This window comes from Schistocerca piceifrons, chromosome 2 (assembly GCF_021461385.2).
Source record: "Schistocerca piceifrons isolate TAMUIC-IGC-003096 chromosome 2, iqSchPice1.1, whole genome shotgun sequence".
NCBI lineage: Eukaryota > Metazoa > Arthropoda > Insecta > Orthoptera > Acrididae > Schistocerca > Schistocerca piceifrons.
Window position 1 is genome coordinate 1,099,028,611 of NC_060139.1, and position 26,612 is coordinate 1,099,055,222.

The 26,612-nt window shown below is 41.0% G+C and overlaps 1 protein-coding gene across 1 annotated transcript in view; it reads left to right on the forward strand.

Moving 5' to 3' along the window:
- The window catches only part of LOC124776158 (dynein axonemal heavy chain 3), a 1,197,897-nt gene that overhangs the window by 966,635 nt on the left and 204,650 nt on the right, over window positions 1-26,612 (forward strand). Inside the window, exon 55 of the mRNA XM_047250998.1 lies at window positions 20,412-20,548. Coding sequence (XP_047106954.1) covers window positions 20,412-20,548 — 137 coding nt within the window. The remainder of the gene's footprint in view (window positions 1-20,411; window positions 20,549-26,612) is intronic.

A 26,612-nucleotide genomic window follows, 5' to 3' on the forward strand; every position in this document is an offset into this window, starting at 1 on the left:
CTGGGAGGTAAAGGATTGGGGATTGCTGAGTACCTGTGAAGGAAGTGGTTGGCACCTGTGACATGGGAGGCTCAAGTATGCAGAATTGGTTGGAGATGTTGGTAAATGAGAGCTGAAATTCTTTCAATGGGAGCACAATAACCAGCTACTATAGGACATCCATGATTGCTGGGTTATGGATTTACAGGACCATGTAGAAGGCGGGTGTGCGTGGTGTCATAAGGATGAGGAGAGAGATGGATTCCGGATAGAGGTTCTGGGAAGGACCTAAGGCTTTAAGCAGGTGTGGGATCACTCTGGCAGAGTTTATAGGTGAAAAAGTCAGATAAGTGGCAAATGCCTTCTGCCAGGTTGTCACTGCAATTCATAACAGCAGTGTTGGGATCTTTGTCTCCTTTCTTCTACTGAAACATCAGTGTTCTGAGGAATGGACCTGGGAAGGTATGATGAGGCTAAGATGGAGGTAAGGAATTCCAGGAAGGTGACCAGCAGGTAGTTCAACAGGAGGGGGAGATGGGTGGGGAGGGGGGGGGGGGGGGAGATATTGTGGTTGGATAGTGGTATGAACCAGTAGAAACAGGGCTCAGTGTTGGGATTAGGTTGACTTTGGTTGGAGAGAATGTTGGCAAAGAAATGTTTATGCTTCAGGGATCAGGAGAAGTAGAGTAGGTCTTTGACGAGTGTTGCATGGTTAAATTTAGGTGTATGGTTAAATGTGAGACTTTTAGATAGGACTGAAACTTCCGTGGAGCTGAGGATTGTGATGGAAAGGTTAACAACATTTCCTCTGCTTCTGTACTTATCATGGCCTCAACCTACAGTAACATACTTTCCCAACATCCTCCCAGCAGTTTCCAGACCTTCTGTCCTCTAACCTCCTACCTCTTCTCATCTCCCACCCTCTTCGTGTGCTGCCCTCGGACAAAGCACCCACCCATTTTTTCCCCACTTCTCTCCTTTCTTGATTCCTATTCACTGTACTCTCCCTACCTACCTTCCTGTCCAACAGCCTCCCAATGCTCCACCTGTTGGCACTCTAGTCCCTGCACACTCCACCAGACGGTGTTCTTCTCTGCCCCCAACTGTGTACTACTATCCCTTCCCCTTCCCCGCTGCCTCCAGATTGCTGCTTCGATTCTGCAAATCAGTTGACAGCTTCATTCCAGTAAGAGCTGCAATAGATGGAAGTCATGTATATGTAAGGTGTGCTTGCTTATGTGAATGAATATGTGTGTGTTTATTTTTCTGACAAAGGCTGTGGCTAAAAGCTAATGTGTAAGTGTCCTTTAGTTGTACTTCTTTGCGACTATAGAGCAGATGCTGAGCTGCAGATAGGCACAACAAAAAGACACTCAAAATTAAAGCTTTCATCCATTGGTCTTCATCATCAACAATAGACACACATACTCACACTCACGAAAATGCAACTCACACACACTACTGCAGTCACACGCAACTGAAGCCACACTGCGGGCAGCAGTACCAGAGCATGATGGGAGTGGCGACTGGGTGGGGATAAGGAGGAGGTTGGGGTGGGGAGAGGGAGGTATACTACGGTGGGGGTGGCAAACAGTGGAGTACTGCAGGTAGATGGTGGGCTTGGGAGAGGTGGGGAGGAAGTAGTGGAATAAGAGATAAATAAAAAGACTGTGTGTGGTGGTGGAATGAAGGATATATTGCAGGGAAAGTTTCCATCTGCACATTTCAGAAAATCTGGCGTTGGTGGGAAGGAACCATGTGCTGCAGGCTGTGAAGCAGTCATTGAATGAAGGATATTATGTTTGGCAGCTTGTTCAGCAACAGAGTGGTCAATTTGTTTCTTGGCCACAGTTTGTAGGTGGACAATCATGTGTACAGACAGCTTGTTAGTAGCCATGCGTACAAAGAATGCAGCACATTGGTTGCAGCTTAGCTTGTAGACCACATGACTTGTAGACCACATGACTTGTTTCACAGGTGGCCCTGCCATTGATGGGATAGGTGATGTTAGTGACCAGACTGGAATAGATGGTCGCCAGAGGTTGTATGGGACAGGTCTTGCATCTAGGTCTATTACAAGGTATGAGCCATGAGGTAAGGATGGAAGAGTATACTATGTAGGTACAGTGGATGGTGAAATACGGCTGTGGGAGGGGTGGGAAGGATAGTGGGCAGGACATTTCTCATTTTGAGTCACAATGAGGGGAAATTGAAACCCTGGCAGAGAATGTGCTTCGGTTGCTCCAGTCCTGTGTGGTACTGAGTTATGAGGAGAAGCTCCTCTGCGGCCGGACGGTGGTGCTTTTGGAGTTGGTGGAAGACTGGAAAGATAAGGCACGGGAGATTTGTTTTTGTACAAGGTTGGGAGGGTAATTACGGTCAGTGAAGGCTTCAGTGAGACCCTCGGTATATTTTGAGAGGGACTGCTCGTCACTGCAGATGCAATGACCATGGGTGGCTAGACTGTACCGAAGAGACTTTTTGGTATGGAATGGGTGGCAACTGTCAAAGTGGAGGTATTTAAGGTGGTTAGTAGGTTTGATACAGATGGATAGCCGTCTTTCAGCTGGAGGTCAACATCTAGGAAGGTGCCTTGTTGGGCTGAGTAGAACCAGGTGAAGTAAATGGAGGAGAAACTGTTAAGGTTCTGGAGAAAAGTGGATAGGGTGTCCTCATCTTCGATCCAGATAGCAAAGATGTTATCAATGAATCTGAACCAATTTAAAGGTTTAGGATTCCGGGTTTTGAGGAACAATTCCTCTAGATAGCCCATGAATAGGTTGGCATTGGATGGTGGTTGCCCATAGCCGTACCCTGGATTTGTTTGTAGGTAATGCCCTTAAAGGAGAAGTAATTGTGGGTGAGGATATAGTTGGTCAGAGCAACTAGGAAAAAGGTTGTTAGTTTGGAATATGTTGGGCATTGGGAAAGATAGTGTTCATTAGTGGTAGGGCCTTGAGCAATAGGAATGTTAGTGTACAGAGAGGTGGTGAGCAGGGCACCGTGTGGTAAAGGGACAGGAACTGTGGAAAATTGGTGGAGGAAATGGTAGCTATATTTTATATAGGAGGGTAGGTTCCGGGTAATAAGTTGAAGGTGCTGGTTTACAAGAGCAGAAGTTCTCTTATTGGGGGCACAGTAACCAGCCTCAATGGAGGATCCTGGGTGGTTAGTTTTATGGACTTTAATAAGCATGTGGAAGGTAGGAGTACGGGGAGTGGTAGGGGTGAGTAGAGTGATGGACTCCTGGGAGAGGTTCTGGCATGGGCCTAAGGATTTGAGTAGTGACTGGAGATCCTGCTGGATTACTAGGATAGGGTCACTGTGGCAAGGTTTGTAGGTGGATTTATCTGACAGCTGGTGGAGTCCTTCTGCCAGGTAATCCTTGCGGTTCAGAACAATAGTGGTGAAGCCTTTGTCTGCAGGTAGGATTATAAGCTCGGGATTGGTTTTTAGATGGTGAACTGTGGTTCTTTCTGCAGATGTAAGGTTAGTGTGCATGTTGAGGGATTTGAGGAATGATGGTGAGGCAAGGTTTGAAGTTAAGAAATTCTGCAAAGTTAGCAGGGAATGGTTTGCAGGCAGTGGGGGTGGATCACAGTTGGATGGAGGAGTGAACTGAGATAGGTAAGTTTCAGTATTGGTCTCTGGTTGAGTCTGATTGGGATTGTTGGTGTCAAAAAAGTGTTTCCACTGTAGGGACTGGGAGAAGGAGAGCTGAATATTGGAGTGGGGCTAAAGGTGAGGCCTTCAGAAAAGACTGATATTTCTGTGGGGCTAAGGCTTCTGGAGGAAAGGTTCATGACTGTGTTGTGGGTCTGTTTAGGTTCTGGAATCTGTGAAACCAGTGATGTGGTCTACAAGCTAAGCTGCAACCAATGTGCTGTATTCTATGTAGGCATGACAACCAACAAGCTGTCTGTCTGCCTGAATGGCCACGTACAAACTGTGGCCATCAAACAAGTGGACTACCCTGTTGCTGAACACGCTGCCAAACATAATATCCTTCATTTCAATGACTGCTTCACAGCCTGTGCCATATGGATCCTTACCACCGACAACAGCTTTTCTGAACTGCGTAAGTGGGAACTTTCCCTGCAATACATCCTATGTTCCCATAATCCTCCTGGCCTCAACCTTCATTAATCACTGTCCTCATCCATCCAGCCTCTTCCCTGTTCCCATTCCAGCACTACACAGCCGTCATTCCACCACCACACCCAGTCTTTTTATTTCTCTCCTTTTCTGCTACGTCCCCCCCCCCCTTCAGCCCTGCCCCCGTCTAACCTGCAGTACTTCACCCCACCATACCACCATACTATTCCTCCCCCTCCCCACCCTAGCCTTATCCTTACCCAAACCCAGTCACCACTCCCATCATGCACTGGTGCTGCTGCTCGCAGTGTGGTGTCAGTTGCCTGAGACTGCAGCAGTTGTGTGTTTGTGTGTGTGTGTGTGTGTGTGTGTGTGTGTGTGTGTGTGTGTGTGTGTGTTGGCACTCACGCGCGCGCGTATGTGTGTGTATTGTTGACAAAGGCCAATGGCTAACATCTTCAATTGTGAGAGTGTTTCTGTTGTGTCGGTTTGCGACTCAGCATCTCCTCTATATGCTGAGTAGCAACTTTCCTTCCCATAATATTGTTACCCCCCCCCCCCCCCCCCCATGAGCCATGGACCTTGCCATTGGTGGGGAGGCTTGCGTGCCTCAGCGATACAGATGGCCGTACCGTAGGAGCAACCACAACGGAGGGGTATCTGTTGGGATGCCAGACAAACATGTGGTTCCTGAAGAGGGGCAGCAGCCTTTTCAGTAGTTGCAGGGGCAACAGTCTGGATGATTGACTGATCTGGCCTTGTAACAATAACCAAAACGGCCTTGCTGTGCTGGTACTGCGAACAGCTGAAAGCAAGGGGAAACTACAGCCATACTTTTTCCTGAGGGCATGCAGCTTTACTGTATGGTTTAATGATGATGGCCTCCTCTTGGGTAAAATATTCCAGAGGTAAATAGTTCCCCATTTGGATCTCTGGGTGGGGACTACTCAGGAGGACGTTGTTATCAGGAGAAAGAAAATGCGTTCTACGGATCGCAGCATGGAAGGTCAGATTCCTTAATTGGGCAGGTAGGTTAGAAAATTTAAAAATGGAAAAGGATAGCTTAAAGTTAGATATAGTGGGAATTAGTGAAGTTTGGTGGCAGGAGGAACAAGACTTTTGGTCAGGTGAATACAGGGTTATAAATACAAAATCAAATAGGGGTAATGCAGGAGTAGGTTTAATAATGAATAAAAAAATAGGAGTGTGGGTTAGCTACTACAAACAGCATAGTGAACGCATTATTGTGGTCAAGATAGACACAAAACCCATGCCTACTACAGTAGTACAAGTTTATATGCCAACTAGCTCTGCAGATGATGAAGAAATTGATGAAATGTATGAAGAGATAAAAGAAATTATTCAGGTACCGAAGGGAGACAAAAATTTAATAGTCATGTGTGGCTGGAATTCGACAGCAGGAAAAGGAAGAGAAGGAAACATAGTAGGTGAATATGGATTAGGGCTAAGAAATACAAGAGGAAGCCGCCTGGTAGAATTTTGCACAGAGCATAACTTAATCATAGTTAACACTTGGTTCAAGAACCATGAAAGAAGGTTGTATACATGGAAGAACCCTGGAGATACTAGAACCTTTCAGATAGATTATATAATAGTAAGACAGAGATTTAGGAACCAGGTTTTAAATTGTAAAACATTTCCAGGGGCAGATGTGGACTCTGACCACAACCTAGATAAAAAGACTAGGGCTAGTAGAAATCCTTATGTAACAGGAGAAATATTGAATTTAATTGATGAAAGGAAAAAATATAAAAATGCAGTAAATGAAGCAGGCAAAAAGGAATAAAAAACGTCTCGAAAATGAGATTGACAGGAAGTGCAAAATGGCTAAGAAGGGATGGCTAGAGGACAAATGTAAGGATTTAGAGGCTTATCTCACTAGGGGTAAGACAGATACTGCCTACAGGAAAATTAAAGAGACCTTTGGAGAAAAGAGAACCACTTGTATGAGTATCAAGAGCTCAGACGGAAACCCAGTTCTAAGCAAAGAAGGGAAAGCAGAAAGGTGGAAAGAGTATATAGAGGGTCTATACAAGGGTGATGTACTTGAGGACAATATTATGGAAATGGAAGAGGATGTAGATGAAGATGAAATGGGAGATACGATACTGCATGAGGAGTTTGACAGAGCACTGAAAGACCTGATTCGAAACAAGACCCCGGGAGTAGACAACATTCCATTAGAACTATTGACAGCCTTGGGAGAGCCAGTCCTGACAATGCTCTTCCATCTGGTGAGCAAGATGTATGAGACAGGCGAAACACCTACAGACTTCAAGCAGAATATAATAATTCCAATCCCAAAGAAAGCAGGTGTTACAGATGAGAAAATTATTGAACTATCAGGTTGAAAAGTTACAGTTGCAAAATACTAACGCAAATTCTTTACAGATGAATGAAAAACTGGTAGAAGCTGACCTTGGGGAAGATCAGTTTGGATTCCGTAGAAATGTTGGAATGGAATGGACAGTATCTTGAAAGGAGGATATAAGATGAACATCAACAAAATCAAAACGAGGATAATGGAATGTAGTGGAATTAAGTCGGGTGATGCTGAGGGAATTAGATTAGGAAATGAGACACTTAATGTAGTAAAGGAGTTTTGCTATTTGGGAAGCAAAATAACTGATGATGGTCGAAGTAGAGAGGATATAAAATGTAGACTGGCAATGGCAAGGAAAGCATTTCTGAAGAAGAGAAATTTGTTAACATCGAGTATAGATTCAAGTGTCAGGAAGTCATTTCTGAAAGTATTTGTATGGAGTGCAGCCATGTATGGAAGTGAAACATGGATGATAAATGGTTTGGACAAGAAGAGAATAGAAGCTTTCGAAATGTGGTGCTACAGAAGAATGCTGAAGATTAGATGGGTAGATCACATAACTAATGAGGAGGTATTGTATAGAATTGGGGTGAAGAGAAGTTTGTGGCACAACTTGACTAGAAGAAGGGATCAGTTGGTAGGATATGTTCTGAGGCATCAAGGGATCACCAATTTAGTACTGGAGGGCAGCGTGGAGGGTTAAAATCGTAGAGGGAGACCAAGATATGAATACACTAAGCAGGTTCAGAAGGATGTAGGCTGCAGTAGGTACTGGGAGATGAAGAAACTTGCACAGGATAGAGTAGCATGGAGAGCTGCATCAAACCAGTCTCAGGACTGAAGACCACAACAACAACAGTGTTGATTGAAGTGACCTTACGAGTTATCTTAGAAGAAAGATTAAGGAAAGGCAAACCTACATTTTTAGCATTCATAGATTTAGAGAAAGCTTTTGACAATGTTGACTGGAATACTCTCTTTCCAATTCTAAAGGTGGCAGGTGTAAAATACAGGGAGCGAACGGCTATTTACAATTTGTACAGAAACCAGATGGCAGGTATAAGAGTTGAGGGGCATGAAAGGGAAGCAGTGGTTGGGAAGGGAGTGAGACAGGGTTGTAGCCTCTCCCCAATGTTATTCAATCTGTATATTGAGCAAGCAGTAAAGGAAACAAAAGAAAAATTCGGAGTAGGTATTAAAATCCAGGGAGAAGAAATAAAAATTTTGAGGTTCGCCGATTACATTGTAATTCTGTCAGCGACAGCAAAGGTCTTGGAAAAGCAGTTGAACAGAGTGGACAGTATCTTGAAAGGAGGATATAAGATGAACATGAACAAAAGCAAAACAAGGATAATGGAATGTAGTCGAATTAAGTCGGATGATGCTGAGGGAATTGGGTTTGGAAGTGAGACACTTAAAGTACTAAATCAGTTTTGTTATTTGGGGATCAAAATAACTGATGATGGTTGAAGTAGAGAGGGTATAAAATGTAGACTGACAATGGCAAGTAAAACATTTCTGAAGAAGAGAAATTTGTTAACATCGAGTATAGATTTAAGTGTCAGTAAGTCGTTTCTGAAAGTATTTGTATGGAGTGCAGACATGTATGGAAGTGAAACATGGATGATAAATAGTTTGGACAAGAAGAAAATAGAAGCTTTTGAAATGTTGTGCTTCAGAAGAGTGCTGAATATTAGATGGGTAGATCACATAACTAATGAGGAGGTATTGAATAGAATTGGAGAGAAAAGGAGTTTGTGGCACAACTTGACAAGAAGACGGGACCGGTTGGTAGGACATGTTCTGAGGCATCAAGAGATCACAAATTTAGCATTGGAGGGCAGTGTGGAGGGTAAAAATTGTAGAGGGAGGCCAAGAGATGAATAGACTAAGCAGATGCAGAAGGATTTATGTTGTGGTAAGTACTTGGAGATGAAGAAGCTTGCACAGGATAGAGTAGCATGGAGGACTGCATCAAACCAGTCTCAGGACTGAAGGCCACAACAACAACAACAACAACAACAACAACAACAATATTGTTGCATACCCTCCTTGATTTTCCATTGTTTGATTTTTTCTTACATCATTGACATTCTACCTGGAGTTTCCATTTCTTGAATTTCAGTCGAGTTATGCCATCAATCAATTTTCTCACCATTTCAATTCAGTACCACTTCATTCATTATCCAATCACTCTACCCATGTAATCTTCCTAAAACTTAAGGAATGGAAAATCCAGCGCAAAATGTAACAATACCAGAGAAGGAAAGTTGCTACTCACCATATAGCGGAGATGCTGAATCCCGATAGGCACACCAAAAAGATTCACACAATTGTAGCTTCTGGCCATTAAGGCCTTTTTCAGCAGTAGACACACATACACACACATGCACTCTTGCAAATGCAACTTGCACATGCGTCTGCAGTCTCAGTGTGATTTCAGTTCCCTGGGACTGCAGACATGTGTGCACGTTTTGTGTGAATGTGTGTGTGTGTGTGTGTGTGTGTGTGTGTGTGTGTGTGTGTGTGTGTGTGTGTCTACTGCTGACAAAGGCCTTAATGGCCAAAAGCTATAATTGTGTGAATCTTTTTGTTGTGCTTGTGACGACTCAGCATCTCCGCTATATGGTGAGTAGCAAGTTTCCTTCTCTTCCAAAAACTTAAATTTGTTAAGTTCCAGAAATATGTTCCTTGATATTGGCAATCTGCATTTGGTATCCCCACTATTTCAACCATCTTCATATGGCATAGGATAGCACTACTAATCATTTCCTATCCCGGCAAACTTGCAAATAGCACGAGGGAAAACTACTGTTTATAAGCCTCCATACGAGCTGTAATTTCTCTAATCTTATCTCTGTGGTCCTTACACTAAATTTACAGTGGCAGCAGTAGAATCAGTCTTCAGTTAGAACGCCATTTCTCTAAACTTCTGCACTAGTGCTTCGCAAAAAGAGCATTGTGTTCCCAACAGGAATTCCAAATGCCTCTGAATTGCTTCAATGTCTTTCTTTAATCCAACTTCATGGAGACCCCAGACACTAGAGCAGTACTCAAATATTGGTGTCACTAGCTTTCTATATGCAATCTCCTTCATAGATTAGCTACACTTCCCCAAAAAACTCTCCATAAAATGGAGTCTATCATTCGCCTTCCCTACTATCTGCCTGATGTGCTCATTCCATTTCATATCGCATTCAATGTTACAGCTAGATATTTAATTGATGTATAACTAATACTGTATCCAAATGTTACATTCTGACTTTTCCTACTCATCTGCATTAACTTATATTTTTCTACATTTACATGACTGTGTCACACTAATGTGACAATCTATGAATGGCGTGAATAACCACCTTTTGCAGCGCAGATCACTGCAAGACATGTGGGAAGAAAGTCAGTAGGTTCTGAAAGGTACTGACAGTGGTGTGGAGCCATGTGAACACCATTTCTCAGATTAGGACCCACGACACAAACAGCCCAATTGAGCTAGTACCATAGATTCTCAATGGGGTTTAAATCCAGTGAGTTCGGTTGCCGAGGGAGCACAATAAACTCATCCCGGTGCACTACAAACCACGCACATAAACTGTAAGCTGTGTGACACATTGCATTGTCCTGTCGGTAGGTGCCATTGTGCCGGGGAAAAAACAAACTGCACGTAGGAATCAGCATCGTACCCAAGGAAGTATAGGTACTTTTGCAAGATCACCAATGGAATGCCACAGCTACAGTCTCCAACTCATAAGACTCCCTCCTCCAGCCTCATCCCTTCCAGTGCTTGTTGCAGGGTGTTTGTTTTCAGGTGTTTCATGATAATGAAGCATAAAATGTGATTCATAAGAAAAGGCAACCTCTCAACACACAGTGGATGCGAGTAGTGATATTTCTGTGCACATTCCAGCCTTCATTGCTGATAAAGAACAGTCACTGTGATTGCACAAACCTGGCACATGCTGCACAGGCCCATGCTCAGCAGTTTTTACCGAACAGTTTTCGAGGATGCACTGTCGGTAGATCACACGTTCCTCTGTGCAGCTGCTGTTCACCCGTCATCTGTGTTTCACAATACACCACAGTTGCCTCAGTACCTATTGTGGATAGCACCATTGTACCTTGCACGGTATACTTCAACTATTGGGGCACACAAACAGTTTACAAACTTGCAAAAATCCTTCCAATCTTGGCACAAAAGCCAGTGATAATGCCCTGTTGGATGTGAGGTATATCACTCCATTTCTGCATTGCAACTATGACTGTCCTGTTTTCCAAGTCCCCCCAACATGCTTTATACACCCTCCACTATTGGTGCTACCACCTGCTGTCTGTGAGTGGCTATTGCATGTAGAAGTTCAACATAGGTGGTGCTCACTTCAATGTGCCTGGACCCTATAGATCAAGCTGCCACTCATCACACCAACTAGAAATTCTGTCTTAAGTCATTGCATATCCTGTTACAGTCAGGACACATTCCCATTCGACACAGCATCATCAGCAAACAGCCATAAATTGCTGTTCACCGTGTCTGCCAGATCATTTACGTATACAAAGAATAAGAGTGGTCCTATCACAATTCCCGGGGCCACTCCTGATTATACTGTTGTCTCCGATGAGCACTCACCGTCGAGGAGAACATACTGGATTGTATTACTTAAGAAATCTAATAGCCACTCTCATATCTGGGAGCCTTATACATATGCTTTGACTTTCATCATAGTCTGTAGTGGGTACTGGGTCAAATATTTACTGGAAATCTAGAAATATGGAATCTGCCTTTTGCCCTCCTTCCATATTTCTAGATATCTGAAAATCATTTGACACAGTGCCCCACTGCAGACTATTAACAAAGATACAGCCATGAACCATGGACCTTGCCATTGGTGGGGAGGCTTGCGTGCCTCAGCGATACAGATAGCCGTACCGTAGGTGCAACCACAATGGAGGGGTCTCAGTTGAGAGGCCAGACAAACGTGTGGTTTCTGAAGAGTGGCAGCAGCCTTTTCAGTAGTTGCAAGGGCAACAGTCTGGATGATTGACTGATCTGGCCTTGTAACAATAACCAAAACGGCCTTGCTGTGCTGGTACTGCGAACGGCTGAAAGCAAGGGGAAACTACAGCCGAAATTTTTCCCGAGGGCATGATGGTGTCCTCTTGGGTAAAATATTCCGGAGGTAAAATAGTTCCCCATTCGGATCTCCAGGCGGGGACTACTCAAGAGGATGTCGTTATCAGGAGAAAGAAAACTGCCCTTCTACGGATCGGAGCGTGGAATGTCAGATCCCTTAATCGGGCAGGTAGGTTAGAAAATTTAAAAAGGGAAATGGATAGGTTAAAGTTAGATATAGTGGGAATCAGTGACGTTCGGTGGCAGGAGGAACAAGACTTCTGGTCAGGTGACTACAGGGTTATAAACACAAAATCAAATAGGGGTAATGCAGGAGTGGGTTTAATAATGAATAGGAAAATTGGAATGCGGGTAAGCTACTACAAACAGCATAGTGAACGCATTATTGTGGCCAAGATAGATATGAAGCCCACACCTACTACAGTAGTACAAGTTTATATGCCAACTAGCTCTGCAGATGACGAAGAAATTGAAGAAATGTATGATGAAATAAAAGAATTTATTCAGATAGTGACGGGAGACAAAAATTTAATAGTCATGGGTGACTGGAATTCGAGTGTAGGACCAAGCGAGCTGGCCCAGTGGTTAGCACACTGGACTCGCATTCAGGAGGACGACGGTTCAATCCCGTCTCCGGCCATCCTGATTTAGGTTTTCCGTGATTTCCCTAAATCGCTTCAGGCAAATGCCGGGATGGTTCCTTTGAAAGGGCACGGCCGATTTCCTTCCCCATCCTTCCCTCACCCGAGCTTGCGCTCCGTCTCTAATGACCTCGTTGTCAACGGGATGTTAAACACTAATCTCCTCCTCCTCCTCGAGTGTAGGAAAAGGGAGAGAAGGAAACGTAGTAGGTGAATATGGATTGGGGCTAAGAAATGAAAGAGGAAGCTGCCTGGTAGAATTTTGCACAGAGCACAACATAATCGTAGCTAACACTTGGTTTAAGAACCATGAAAGAAGGTTGTATACATGGAAGAACCCTGGAGATACTAAAAGGTATCAGATAGATTATATAATGGTAAGACAGAGATTTAGGAACCAGGTTTTAAATTGTAAGACATTTCCAGGGGCAGATGTGGACTCTGACCATAATCTATTGGTTATGACCTGTAGATTAAAACTGAAGAAACTGCAAAAAGGTGGCAATTTGAGGAGATGGGACCTGGATAAACTGAAAGAACCAGAGGTTGTACAGAGTTTCAGGGAGAGCCTGAGGGAACAATTGACAGGAATAGGGGAAAGAAATACAGTAGAAGAAGAATGGGTAGCTTTGAGGGATGAAGTAGTGAAGGCAGCAGAGGATCAAGTAGGTAAAAAGACGAGGGCTAGTAGAAATCCTTGGGTAACAGAAGAAATATTGAATTTAATTGATGAAAGGAGAAAATATAAAAATGCAGTAAATAAAGCAGGCAAAAAGGAATACAAATGTCTCAAAAATGAGATCGACAGGAAGTGCAAAATGGCTAAGCAGGGATGGCTAGCAGACATATCTAAGGATGTAGAGACTTATCTCACTAGGGGTAAGATAGATAATGCCTACAGGAATATTGAAGAGACCTTTGGAGATAAGAGAACGACTTGTATGAATATCAAGAGCTCAGATGGAAACCCAGTTCTAAGCAAAGAAGGGAAAGCAGAAAGGTGGAAGGAGTATATTGAGGGTCTATACAAGGGTGATGTACTTGAGGACAATATTATGGAAATGGAAGAGGATGTAGATGATGATGAAATGGGAGATACGATACTGCGTGAAGAGTTTGACTGAGCTCTGAAAGACATGAGTCGAAACAAGGCCCCGGGAGTAGACAACATTCCGTTGGAACTACTGACAGCCCTGGGAGAGCCAGCCCTGACAAAACTCTACCATCTGGAGAGCAAGATGTATGAAACAGGCGAAATACCCTCAGACTTCAAGAAGAATATAATAATTCCAATCCCAAAGAAAGCAGGTGTTGACAGATGTGAAAATTACCGAACAATCAGTTTAATAAGCCACAGCTGCAAAATACTAACACAAATTCTTTACAGACGAATGGAAATACTAGTAGAAGCCGACCTCGGGGAAGATCAGTTTGGATTCCGTAGAAACACTGGAACACGTGAGGCAATACTGACCTTACGACTTATCTTAGAAGAAAGATTAAGGAAAGGCAAACCTACGTTTCTAGCATTTGTAGACTTAGAGAAAGCTTTTGACAATGTTGACTGGAATACTCTCTTTCAAACTCTAAAGGTGGCAGGGGCAAAATACAGGGAGCGGCAGGCTATTTACAATTTGTACAGAAACCAGATGGCAGTTATGAGAGTCGTTGGACATGAAAGGGAAGCTGTGATTGGGAAGGGAGTAAGACAGGGTTGTAGTCTCTCCCCGATGTTATTCAATCTGTATATTGAGCAAGCAGTAAAGGAAACAAAAGAAAACTTCATTGTAGGTATTAAAATCCATGGAGAAGAAATAAAAACTTTGAGGTTCGCCGATGACGTTGTAATTCTGTCAGAGACAGCAAAGGACTTGGGAGAGCAGTTGAATGGAATGGACAGTATCTTGAAAGGAGGATATAAGATGAACATGAACAAAAGCAAAACAAGGATAATGGAATGTAGTCGAATTAAGTCGGGTGATGCTGAGGGAATTAGATTAGGAAATGAGACACTTAAAGTAGTAAAGGAGTTTTGCTGTTTGGGGAGCAAACTAACTGATGATGGTCGAAGTAGAGAGGATATAAAATGTAGAGTGGCAATGGCAAGTAAAGCATTTCTGAAGAAGAGAAATTTGTTAACATCGAGTATAGATTTAAGTGTCAGGAAGTCATTTCTGAAAGTATTTGTATGGAGTGTAGCCATGTATGGAAGTGGAACATGGACGATAAATAGTTTGGACAAGAAGAGAATAGAAGCTTTCGAAATGTGGTGCTACAGAAGAATGCTGAAGATTAGATGGGTAGATCACATAACTAATGAGGAAGTATTGAATAGGATTGGGGAGAAGAGAAGTTTGTGGCACAACTTGACCAGAAGAAGGGATCAGTTGGTAGGACATGTTCTGAGGCATCAAGGGATCACCAATTTAGTATTGGAGGGCAGCGTGGAGGGTAAAAATCGTAGAGGGAGACCAAGAGATGAATACACTAAGCAGATTCAGAAGGATGTAGGTTGCAGTAGGTACTGGGAGATGAAAAGGCTTGCACAGGATAGAGTAGCATGGAGAGCTGCATCAAACCAGTCTCAGGACTGAAGACCACAACAACAACAACAACAGATATGTAGAATAGGTTCCGAGATATGTGAGTAGCCTGAAGACTTCTTAAGTAATAGGACCCAGTATGTTGTTCTCAATGGTGAGTGCACATCAGAGGCGAGTGTTTTGTCAGCTGCGCACCGAGGAAGTGTAATAGTACTATTGTTATTCGCTGTATGCGTAAATGACGTGACACACAGGGTGAGGAGCCATCTGTGGCTGTTGGTTGATGATGCTGTGGTGTATGTCAGTGAGTAGGAGAATAGAAATATTTTAGACAAAATTCCTAGTTCTTGTGATGATATAGCCAATTGTTTCTCCCATATTCAATTTGTGAGAGGAACAGGGAGAGAAATGACTATTAGTGGTGCTATGTACCCTACACCACACACCCTATTTCTTTTTTAGTAGCTTGTTGAGAACATATAAGAATGTTTATGTAGATGAATGCGTCTAGGTAGACTGCAGTGAAATAAGTGGTTCCAATGATGCTGTTAATAAAAAAAATTATCTCTCAGGTTTTCTCGGCTCAATTGGTTAATATTTGCTTCCAGATGTTACGCAGCATTGTTGTATCCATTTTATGCCAAATATGTCAACGATCTACCGGGTTGTGCTGTTTTCTGTAGTTTCTGCATGGACTCCAACCAGACTGTTGATTATTGTTGGTTTTGAGTTGGTATTTGTAGTAGCTGAATTGGACTCCTGATTCTTGCAATGCACTCAGATGCTCTTCTGTTTTTCAGAGCCTGCACAGATATTCCATGAAATGTGTATTCTCTCAGTGTTTCCCACTTTGGCAGATGTAATGACCAGTGAGATTGTAACTCCCTGCAGATTCTTGAGAATGGGTTGACAATATAACATTTTTACAATCAGAATCAATGCCACTGAATACAGCTAAAAGCCAGAAACCAAAATCTGATTGCTTGCACAAAAGGGAAAGATTAAATGCAGGGAGGCATTCAATAATTAACCTCACTAAAAAACATCTGGACGAAGATACAGTGACATCCCTGCTAAAGGGCTAAATTTCACACTCACTCTAAAAATGCTTCCAATAGCATTTTACTTTAGCTCTGTGGAGCATATTACATCTTCATTATCACTGGAAGCAAAAGAAGAGCTTTTCCTCAAAACCTTTAGAGCACTTACCAAAGTATCAGTGCTAAGATCCAACATATCAAAGAACGGTGATAAATATGTGAGAAGACAAGAAAAAGATAATTCTGCCATCCAGTGAGGGCAACACTACAATCTAAATGTCATGTGGACTAGAATAAGAAAATTTTCAATCTTCTGAATGCTGTTGCCTACAGACAGACAATGTTGATCCTACAAATAAAATTGGGAGGAAGATAAGGCTTCTTCTTAATGAATCAGGCTCACCACATAACATCATTAAGGGTCTTAAAACGTGATCAGTAGTAGTAACACCATGACTATATGGCTTTTCTAATGACGTAAGTGAGCATTCCTATAAGACCCATAGTTAGTAATATTAGTGCGCCTACATACCAGGTGGGAAACTACGTAAAACACATTCTCTGTGAAAATGTGGGGAAATGCAAACACCACATCTGCACCTCTGTTCACTTTTTACACAAACTCAAACAATTGTGGTTCCAGGATATGGATATTCTGATCAGGAAGAGGTTGAGATTCAGGCTGAGACAGAAAAAGAGAAGCCTATTTTTGTATTAAGCTAACTTCTATTGCTTTTTGTATAAAAATAAAATTTCTAAGCATAAAAGTAAGTTTAAGAAACACAAATTTGCGAGTAACAGATATGTGAGACCTGCATTTTCTTCTGAAGTACTTGAAAACAAGTGTGCTAGCAGTGAAGGAAACCACAATAATGTTTCAGGTGTGACCACGCCCCCTAGTGCATCAAAAAGGAAAGTAACTTTAGAAACGGGTGGCAGTGGTAAAAGAAATGATATTAAGGACAACGTCATTATGAATCTGCAAATCCTTGCACCAGTTCTTTCTGAAACTGTCTCTTACTGTCTTTGTGGTAGTGAAGTTAAACTTTATGAGTATATTGGAGCTAGAATAGGTGTTGTGTCTAAATTAATTATTAAATGTCAGAAGTGCAAAAACCTAGAAACAAAAAAGCGTTTCATACATCATCAATGTGTTCAGGTAATGAATTGTATGAAACTAATGTGAGACTGTTCCATGGCATTAGGTGCATTGGTAAAAGGTGTGTGCTTTGTGTCCACCTCCGCCAAACACTCGGTGTAAATATAGACAAGCTGAATTTTCTGGCACCCTGCATGAACTTACGCATAAACATTCTCTTCCTTTGGCAGTAATAGAGGTAATCAAACGTATTTACAGAGATTTGGCAAATCCTGAGCTACTAAAGAAGTGTTTACATGGGAAGACCCAGAATGTGAATGAGTTCTTCAATAATGTTGTGTGGTTCCACATGCCTAAAAGTAGTGTCTGATGCTGTAATAACTTATAATGGTGGGAATTATGAAAGAGTTAAGATTCTGGAGAAGTTAGGGTAAGATTTGGACAGAACACAGCTAAAGGACTGCAGGAACTGGATGAGTTTCATGTACATGAAGCAGAGTTAGCTGTTCAGTAAATGACAAAAGAAGCAAGAAAGAAAAGGAGGAGGCAAGTACTGGGCTGTTGTTACACTGAAGAAGAGACAGACTATGGGCCAGGGCAATTCTCGTGCATAAAAGATGCAGAAAAATATAAGTCTGTATAAAAATTTGTAATAAAAAGGTTTTAAACCTCAACATCTCTGAACTACATTTTTTGTGATAAATGACCCTTTTTCTAAAAAAGTACTGATGGTAGAGACATGAAATTTTCACAGCATGCCAAGTTTGAGATTCAACACATATGGAACTAGAATAATTAAAATATCCTGAGTTGTTAAGTTTTTATATTCATTTATTTACAAACTTTTGCCAAAAATGGAGTGTTTAAAAAAAAGGATAACATGCCCCACAATACAATTCAGTAATAATTCTAGTTCAGTGTATCTAGAAAGATGCATACAATAATTATGGAAAATTGTAAGTTGGTGTCTTAAAAAGTTTCCAGGATAATGTGTCTCAAAAAAATCGATAATTTAACATTGGTGGCAAAGGACATACAATATCCCCTTAAGTGATGCAAAGTATGAGAACAGCTGAGGAGAGATGGAAGAGCATCAGCAACATGTCCAACTAAAAGAACCAAACAAGTCAACTGTTACGGAACATTGTCTGAAGTATAATCAACAAATTAAACATGATAAAACAAGTATCATGGTGCACATGCCAATTAAGAATCACATTGATAAAAGAATATCATTAATCCGAATACTTCAGCTTTAACAAGTTTGGTATAGCTGTTGCTTCACATGTGGCATGCTGATAGTTATATATAACACTAATTTGACTGAGTACTTCCCACAGTGGTCTTCTGGACTCCATTACCAAAGCTGCATTTAAATTCAAAAATTGTTGTTTCCTCGACACCAGATTTCAAGAACAAACATTCCACACTAGCTGTAATTTAAAATTCAATATATTTGGTGATTTATTTGCATATAAATATGAAACCAGTCCTTTTGGAATTTTGATACAATTTATTTTTTCATTAACTAGTTGTTTTGTTTACTAGTTTTGAGCTACTAGAGAATCATCATCAGATGGAGTTTTTGTGGGAACATTATCTGGACCATGTGCAGTTAGATGCTGTGGTGGTGATGCTGGCAGATATCCATGGCAAGTTTGTTCCCATTTCTGCCACAGATATCACGAGACAGGGCACAAGTACCCCAAACATAAGAACCTTTAATTGCATAATCTTTAACTTACTGATAAATAAAATTCCCAGCACCCCCTTCACAGATTGTGGCTGCACATGGTCCAGAATATAAAGTTCCTGTAAAATCTCCATTTGATGATGAGACAGAAGTTGCTCAAAATGTAGTTAATGGTACAGAAAATAAATCCTATCAAGAATCCAAAAAAAATGACTGGTTGCATATTTATATGCAAATAAATCACCAATTTAAATCACAGTTGCAGTTTGTCTTCCATAATGTATATACTGAAATTCAATATATTTTCCTATCTTTTAAATACATTGACATCTAGTATTTACCTGATACATTCTTAACTCAGAATGCAACATTGTTCTCCTTCCAAAAGTTCCTCTAGTTTCTTTACAACATGCCTTTACTGTTATAATATATTTTCTTGTGCAGTCTACTCATCTCCAGGATAGGATGATGATCCAATAAATTCTTATTGCTGTGACTGGGCAGGTATTTCATCTCTATAAATTGCTTTAAATGCTGTCATATGCTGAAGATCCATGTCATCCCATAATATGGGTCTCTACATGCAAAGTAAATAAAATAGCCACACAGTATCTGAGTGTTTGTGTTAGATGTTTTACTGTGCAAATTACTTTTGTTGAGAGTATCAGTCATCAATAAGGATATGTAGGGTAGCACCTCAACCCCCTGAAGTAGTATGTACCATTGTATGCACCCCGACTTAGATTAATGATCTTAGTGTTGATGTATCTACATGCTATATGTTCTGTGTAATGTTTTTACTGTTAAAAGGCTTCTGCATTTTGTCCCTACATACATTTACAAAGAACAGTATGATAGTGATTCTTGTCATGCTTACACATAATATAGTTTTTTATTTACTAGAAATTCCTCATTTTCATTAGAAAAATTTGTAAATTAATGAAAAATATATTGAGCTATGAGTAATGTATATTACACATGAACATAGCATTGCTTAACTGTAGCATTCATTCATGTTAATCTCTTGGTTTTGTTAATTATGATTTAAGACAATTAGATGTTGAAAATTTACTATGACACAGTTTTATACTTATAATAGTGAGATTTTACAGACCTTCTCGTATGAACTTCAATAATCAAAACAGACCATGGTTACATACTACAGTTTTAAGAAATAATCTTCAGAAGCATTGAACTCTCCTAAGTAGGCTCTGGCTACCCTATCAATTCTTAAAAGATTTTATGTGGCTTAAATTCTGAGGACTTGGAATTCTTAAACTTTTCACCTAACTCTATATTTCTTCCCACCAGAATGAAAGGCCACTGCCACTGCCCAAGAACAGAGATGACCATCCATTGGCGAAACACACTGCTAAGCATGACACACTCTAGTTCAGTGGCTGCTTCACAACCTGTACCATTTGAATCCCCCTCCCCCTTTCCATTTCACTTTCCCCACATTTTCTGCAAAGAACACAGATGCCTCATTGCTAATGAGAGTGTGTACATTTGGGTGTCTGTGTGGTTGTTAGTGTGAATGTGTGTACTCTTACTAGAAAAAGAGCAAAAGCGAGAGCTCGAAAGTTAGCGTTAACTGTTCTCTATTAAGTGTTCGTGTGTGGCACACACCAGTCCTCCATAGGTAGGTGGTTGTCTTTCCCTTATTTTTTGTATTTTTTCTATCCAGGAATTTCCATTAGTGTTATAGTGTAATAGTGTAGTATTTTACTGTTAATTTTTTGCTAAATGTAATGTCCATCATTGATCATGATTATACAAATGAAATATTGTTATCGGTGTGTGTCTTTCATTTGGTTGGTATGAGTGTGTAATGGCTTTCACCATATTTCAGGGTTTGGTGTGTGAAGAGAATTGGTCATTTCTTCTGACAGGAGGTGTCGCATTAGATAATCCATATGCAAATCCTGCACCTACTTGGCTGACAGACAAGTCATGGTCCGAGATCGTCAGAGCGTCATCTTTGCCAAAGTCAGTTACACGTTTTTTATGTATTTTTATATCACTTTCTTCCACACATACAATGCAATGTGAAATATTTACATTTTCTGTTCTATTAACTCTTTAAACAGTACTTTCACAGAAGCAGGATACTCACCTTTGAAATTACATGCATGTAAAGAGGTCAGGGAAAATGATTGTACAGTGTCACATAATGTAGAAGAAAATGCTGCTGATGCAGACTTGCTGTTTCATAATTTACACAAAACTACAATAAAATACAATTTAAGTTGCTGACTATACCAACAACACTAAATTGAACTCAGCAAAATATTCGAAATTCTTTGGAAGTTTCTAATTACTTGGTGCAGCAAGTCCCAAATCTTTTTTTAATGTGATTTTTAGCAAAACTTAGCCATAAAGTAGGAATAAAGCTGGAACCTGAAGTTAATGGTACAGTAATGAAATGTTGTCACAGTATTAAGGATTCTAACAATAGAAACTCCAGATATGAATATCAACAATGTAGGTAAAGATTGCTACTTACAATAAAGAAGACATGTTAAGTTACAGACAGGCACAATTAAAAGACACTTACATAAAGCTTTCGGCCACAGCCTTAATCGGCAAAAGAGAAAAGTTCACTATTCGTACACACAAGCGAGCTCACCTCATGCACAACTGACTGCCAACTCTAGCAGTCCAGGCCAGAAGGCGACTCTCACATGGTATGCAAGCAGCAATCTGGAGATTGGCAGGAAGGGGAAGGGATGGTAGTGTGTATGTGGGGAGACAGGTGAACACCGTCTGGCAAAGTGTGCAGTAACTAGAATGCCAACAGGCACAGCATCAGGAGGTTGTGGGGCAGGGAGTCGGGGGAAAACGGAGACAAAAAAGAGAGAAGTGTGGAAAGATGGGTGCATGTATTGGCAGAGGGTGGGAGACAAAAATGGGGAGGAGATGATAGGACATATGGGGTGGAAACTATTGGGTGGAGGGTGTGGGAAGAGTATGTTACCATACATTCAAGCTGGGATAATTGCAGGGGCACAGAATGACTTGTAATGATAACTCCCATCTGCACAGTTCAAAAAAGCAGGTAGTGGAAGGGAGGATCAAGATGGTTCAGATAGTAAAGGAGCCATTAAAAAAAGGATGTTAGTTCAGCTGCATATATGTATGTGTAAAAGAAGCTAACATGCCCATATAAATTGATAACAACTCAGGATAACTCCAATGGCCGAAAATAAAGGCTGTGCTCATACCAGCCAGGATTATCAACCCTCAAAAAGGGAAATAAGCTCAGGCACTGTGCACCTCCATATGACATCAGTGCAGAGTGGGACAATTGTGTTGAATCATATTATTTTTTTTCATTTTTTTTTTCTTTTTATACATGTAAACTTTATGTAAACTGAACAGGTTATAAACCCTGTCAAAGATATGTTAATGAGTTGTTTTGTGCAATGATAATGTTTTGATACATCTGTATGAAATAAAATGAGAAATATGCTCTTCAGTTTATTAATTCCTGTATCTTCACCTGTTTGTTTTGGAAAGTGGTAGGGTATGGACGTATGCTTGGATCCGTCATACAAGAACTGTTAAAAATAGTGTATCTCAACCATACATTAGAAGTGTTATAAAAAGTTATTAGGAAGGTAAAATTAATTCAAACATTTTGGACATCCATCCCTGTCTGTTCATCATTTCACCCATTGCCGAGATCCTGCATAAGGAGATTTGTAGCGGATAAGAGGAATTTGCGCGAACAGTGGAGGAGCAATCCTGCATCGGCATTGTTATAATCCAGACTATGCGCAGTGGAATTAATGTGAAGCAGTACGTAATGTAAATTATGAATATTGATCTTGAATGTATTGATATTGAAGGTCTGTTGGTATCGGTATCAGTTACAGTCACACAGAATTGTGTACTGATTCATAAACTACCTTCCAATTTCTTTCAACTATTCTTTCCAATCAATTTTTCCAATTATTCAAGTAATTATTAAGCAATTTCACCACCTATATCCCCCCCACATATATATAATTTACTGGGCGACGAAGGCAGTACTCCTATGTGGCTAGTTCTTGTGGGTGTGGGAGGATTGCGAGTGTAATGGGAAATGGCACAGAAAATCTGTTTGCAGATGAAGTCTGGGAGATAGTGCTTGCCTTCAAATAAAATAAATGTCGTGTGACTAGGGCCTCCCGTTGGGGTAAGCCGTTCACTGGGTGCAAGTCTTTTGATTTGACACCACTTCAGCGACTTCCGCGTCTATGGGGATGAAATGATGATGATTAGGACAACACAACACTCATCCCCTTAGCGGAGAAAATCTCCGACTCAGCCAGGAATCGAACCCGGGCCCTTAGGATTGATATTCTGTTGCACTGACCACTCAGCTACTGGGGGTGGACTGCCTGCCTTTGAAGGCCTTGGTGAGACCCACAGTGTAAAGAGCAAGGGTGTTCTTGTCACTGCAGACATACCGTCCCCAGGTGGGTTTAATGTGGACAGAGGCACAAATGGAGCAGTGAGAATGGCGGAGGTCAACCTCTAGGAAGGTGGCACACTGGGTTGAGGAGGACTAAGTGACGTGGATGGGAGAGAAGGTGTTGAGGTTGTGAAGGAATGAAGATAGGGTGTCTTGGTCCTGAGTTCAGATCACGAAGATATCATCCATGAACCTGTAAAAGACAAGGGGTTTGGGACTTTGGGAGGCTAGGAAAGTCTCCTCTAAGATGGCTCATAAACATGTTCACATAGGAGGGTGCCATGTGGGTGCCCATGGTTGTTTCTGTACCTTCCCTTCAGAGTTGTGGGTTAGGATATAGTTAGTAACATGTATGAGAAATGAGGTAGTGGATATGGAGTGTGAAGAGCATTGGGAAATCTACTGTTCAATAGCAGTAAGACTGTAGGCATGAGGAATGTTGGTGTATACAGAGGTGGTGTCTACACTGAGGTACAGGGGTAGGATGGTAGAGAGTTGATGAAGGAAGTAATTGATGTCTTTGATTCAGGATGCCAGATTACAGACAGTTGGTTGGCAGTGGTGGTCAATGAGAGCTGAAATTCTTTTAATGGGGTCACAGTAATTAGCCACGATGGGATTGTGGGAAACATGTAAAGATGGGTGTACGAAGTGTCATAGGGGCAGGGAGGAAAATGGATCCAGGGGAGAGGTTCTGGGAATAGCTATAGGCTTTAAGCAGGAATTGAAGGTTATGTTGGAATTCTGGGATGGGATCACTCTGGCAGAGTTTATTGGTGGAAGAGTCAGATAATTGACAGAAGCATTCTACGAGGTAGTCACTGCAATTCATAACTACAGTGGCGAAATTTTTTTGGTGTTCTGAGGAAGTGGCCTGGGGAAGTAATGATGAGGCTAAGTTGGTGGCAAGGAATTCCTGGAAGGTGGCCAGCAGTTGGTGAGGTGAGAAGGGGGAGGGGGGGGGGGGGGGGATGGTTGAATGGTTGTTGTATGAACTGAAAGAGATGGGATTCAGTGTTGGAATTATGTTGCTTTTGGTAGGATGGATTGGCGGCCAAGAAGTGTTCCCATTGTGGAGATTGGGGGAAGGAGAGTATCCCTGACAAGTCCAGCACAGTTAAATTTGCACTTAGGGCTAAAGGTGAGGCCTTTGGATAGGACTGAACCACTTCCTTCACAGAGTCTCCACCAACCCCACCCATTTACCTCCTGGATCCGTACTTGTCACTTTTGAGTCCACCTCCCTATACACTAACATCCCTCATGCCTGTGGTCTTACAGCTATTGAACACTATCTTTCCCAACTTCCTTCAGACTTCAAATCCACCACTTCATTCCTCATACACCATACTAACTTTATCCTAACCCACAATTACTTCTCCTTTGAAGGGAAGGTGTACAAACAATCTGCAGCATGGCCACGGGCACCAGCATGGCATCAAACCTGTTTATGGGTCATCTATAGGAGACCTTCCAAGCCTCCCAGAATGCCATACCCCTCGCCTGGTTCAGATTCATTGATGATATCTTCATTGTCTGGACTCAAGGCCTATTTTCATTCATTTACAACCTCGACACCTTTTCTTTTCTAGACTTTGACTTTGCCCTTTGTGATGGCTCCATCCATACCTCTGTCCACATTAAATACACTGATCACAAACAGTACCTGCATTTCGACAGCTGTGATTCCTTTCGTACCAAAAAATCCCTCATATACAGCTTTGCAACCAGTGGATGTTCTGTGCCCTGCACACTCCGCCAAACAGCGTTTCTCTCTCCCCCCACCCGTGCATCAGTATTTCCCCTTACCGGTCCCCCCCCAAGATTGCTGCTTGTGTCCCTTGTTATAGTTGCATTCCAGCCCAAGTTGCTGGAATTGGCAGTCATGTGTGTGTGAGATGTCCTCGCTTGTGTGTGTGAATGGTAAGTGTTTCTTTCTTGCTGATGAAGACTGTGGCGGAAAGCTTTATGTAAGTGTCTTTTAGTTGTGCCTGTCTGCAGCTTAAAGCTTCTTCTTTATGGTTATTAGCATTTATCTTTTCCTACATTATTAAAATTCTAGAATTTTTCTAGATGTGAATGGTGCACATGGTGGCGGTGGGGTGGGCAGGGTGGGGCGAGAGGTGGGGGGTTAGAGATAGCTGATTTTATGCATTTTACATGAAATTTATTCAATTTTTAAAAGTGAATGTCTGAAAACTAATGTAAATTTTTCTCAATTATATCCACCCGGCTCCAAATCCTGTGTGCTAATGGTATCCCTGCAGTGTGCATCAGCACCGTTCATCAAATCATAACTTAAGTAATTAACACAGTATCATTTGAAGAAAACTATAAAGATGTAACAAATGCTCCTATGTGAGTACTAAACTAAACATGTATGTACAGCACTATAATGAATACCCTCCAAATGAAAAACTAATAATTTTTTTATATATATAAAAAAAAAAATCTCTGGTGGAGATGAAAGCTTGAATTTAATCAGAGGATTATATCACCTTTGTAAAGGCTAATTTTTATTTTATTTCAGGTGACTCTATTTATCAAATATGTTTAGAAAGTATTGAATGTTTTACAGAATTTCAAACACTTTCTGGAAGCAGAAGTTTTCATGAGATTGAGCCATTAGATTAATAAGCAAAGTTGTAAGAATGTGGGATCAGTAATTATATGGAATTCAGCTGAAAATGCAATTTAAGGAATAAATAGAAATAGCTTGTGAGATAAGGACATCTGACGCCATTGAGATATTTAGCTTGTAAATACTAAAATTTCTGGTGCTTTGGTATCATTGTGGAAGAAAATACGTGAGAAAATTATGTTACTGTTCTGCTGTCACAATGGCTGAAATGAGAGGATTGTGGCGTCATTATTACTTCTAATGTGGTATTATGTTCTTTACTACTGTGTGACCATTGTTCTCTCTGACCTCTTCTCCAAATATTTCATAATTACTTTAAAATTGAGGACAGATACCTCTTTACATACCATTTATGTAAATAACTTTCCACATTAATTTTGAGTTAAACAAATACTATATTCTCTTCATTGCTTTATAGATAAACCACATTAAACGGCCATGTTCATCCTTTCCAGTAAACAAGACAGAGAAGGTAATCTTTTCAAAGTTCGTTTCCTGTCTCTTATAACATGTGTGTATCATTAATATAACCACTCTTTGGAAGTCTGCAATTCTCCAGGACAAGATACAAGGAAGTTGGATCACTTGTCTTTCATTATAGAATACCATGTGCAAAACAAAAATAAAACCAGTGGAAAATATCAGTACATTTACGTTCAACATGTTATTTTATGTTGTTGTTTTCTTATTGTGTAAATAACTTTTTTTATGAGTTTCATTCGTCAACAAGAAGATGTAGGACTGTACATCACTCCTTTGTTGCGATATGTAACAATGCAAGTTAGTATCCCAATGTAAATTCTTCATATGCTTGCTATTGTTTAACCTCGTGAAACATCAAGTGGAAGAGCAGATGAGCTCTATTTATAGAAAAAAAGTTACTATTTTAAGGCACTTTAATTTTATATAGTGTGGTTAAAAAGGAGAAGATCAGTTGTTGTTTAGATTTTATT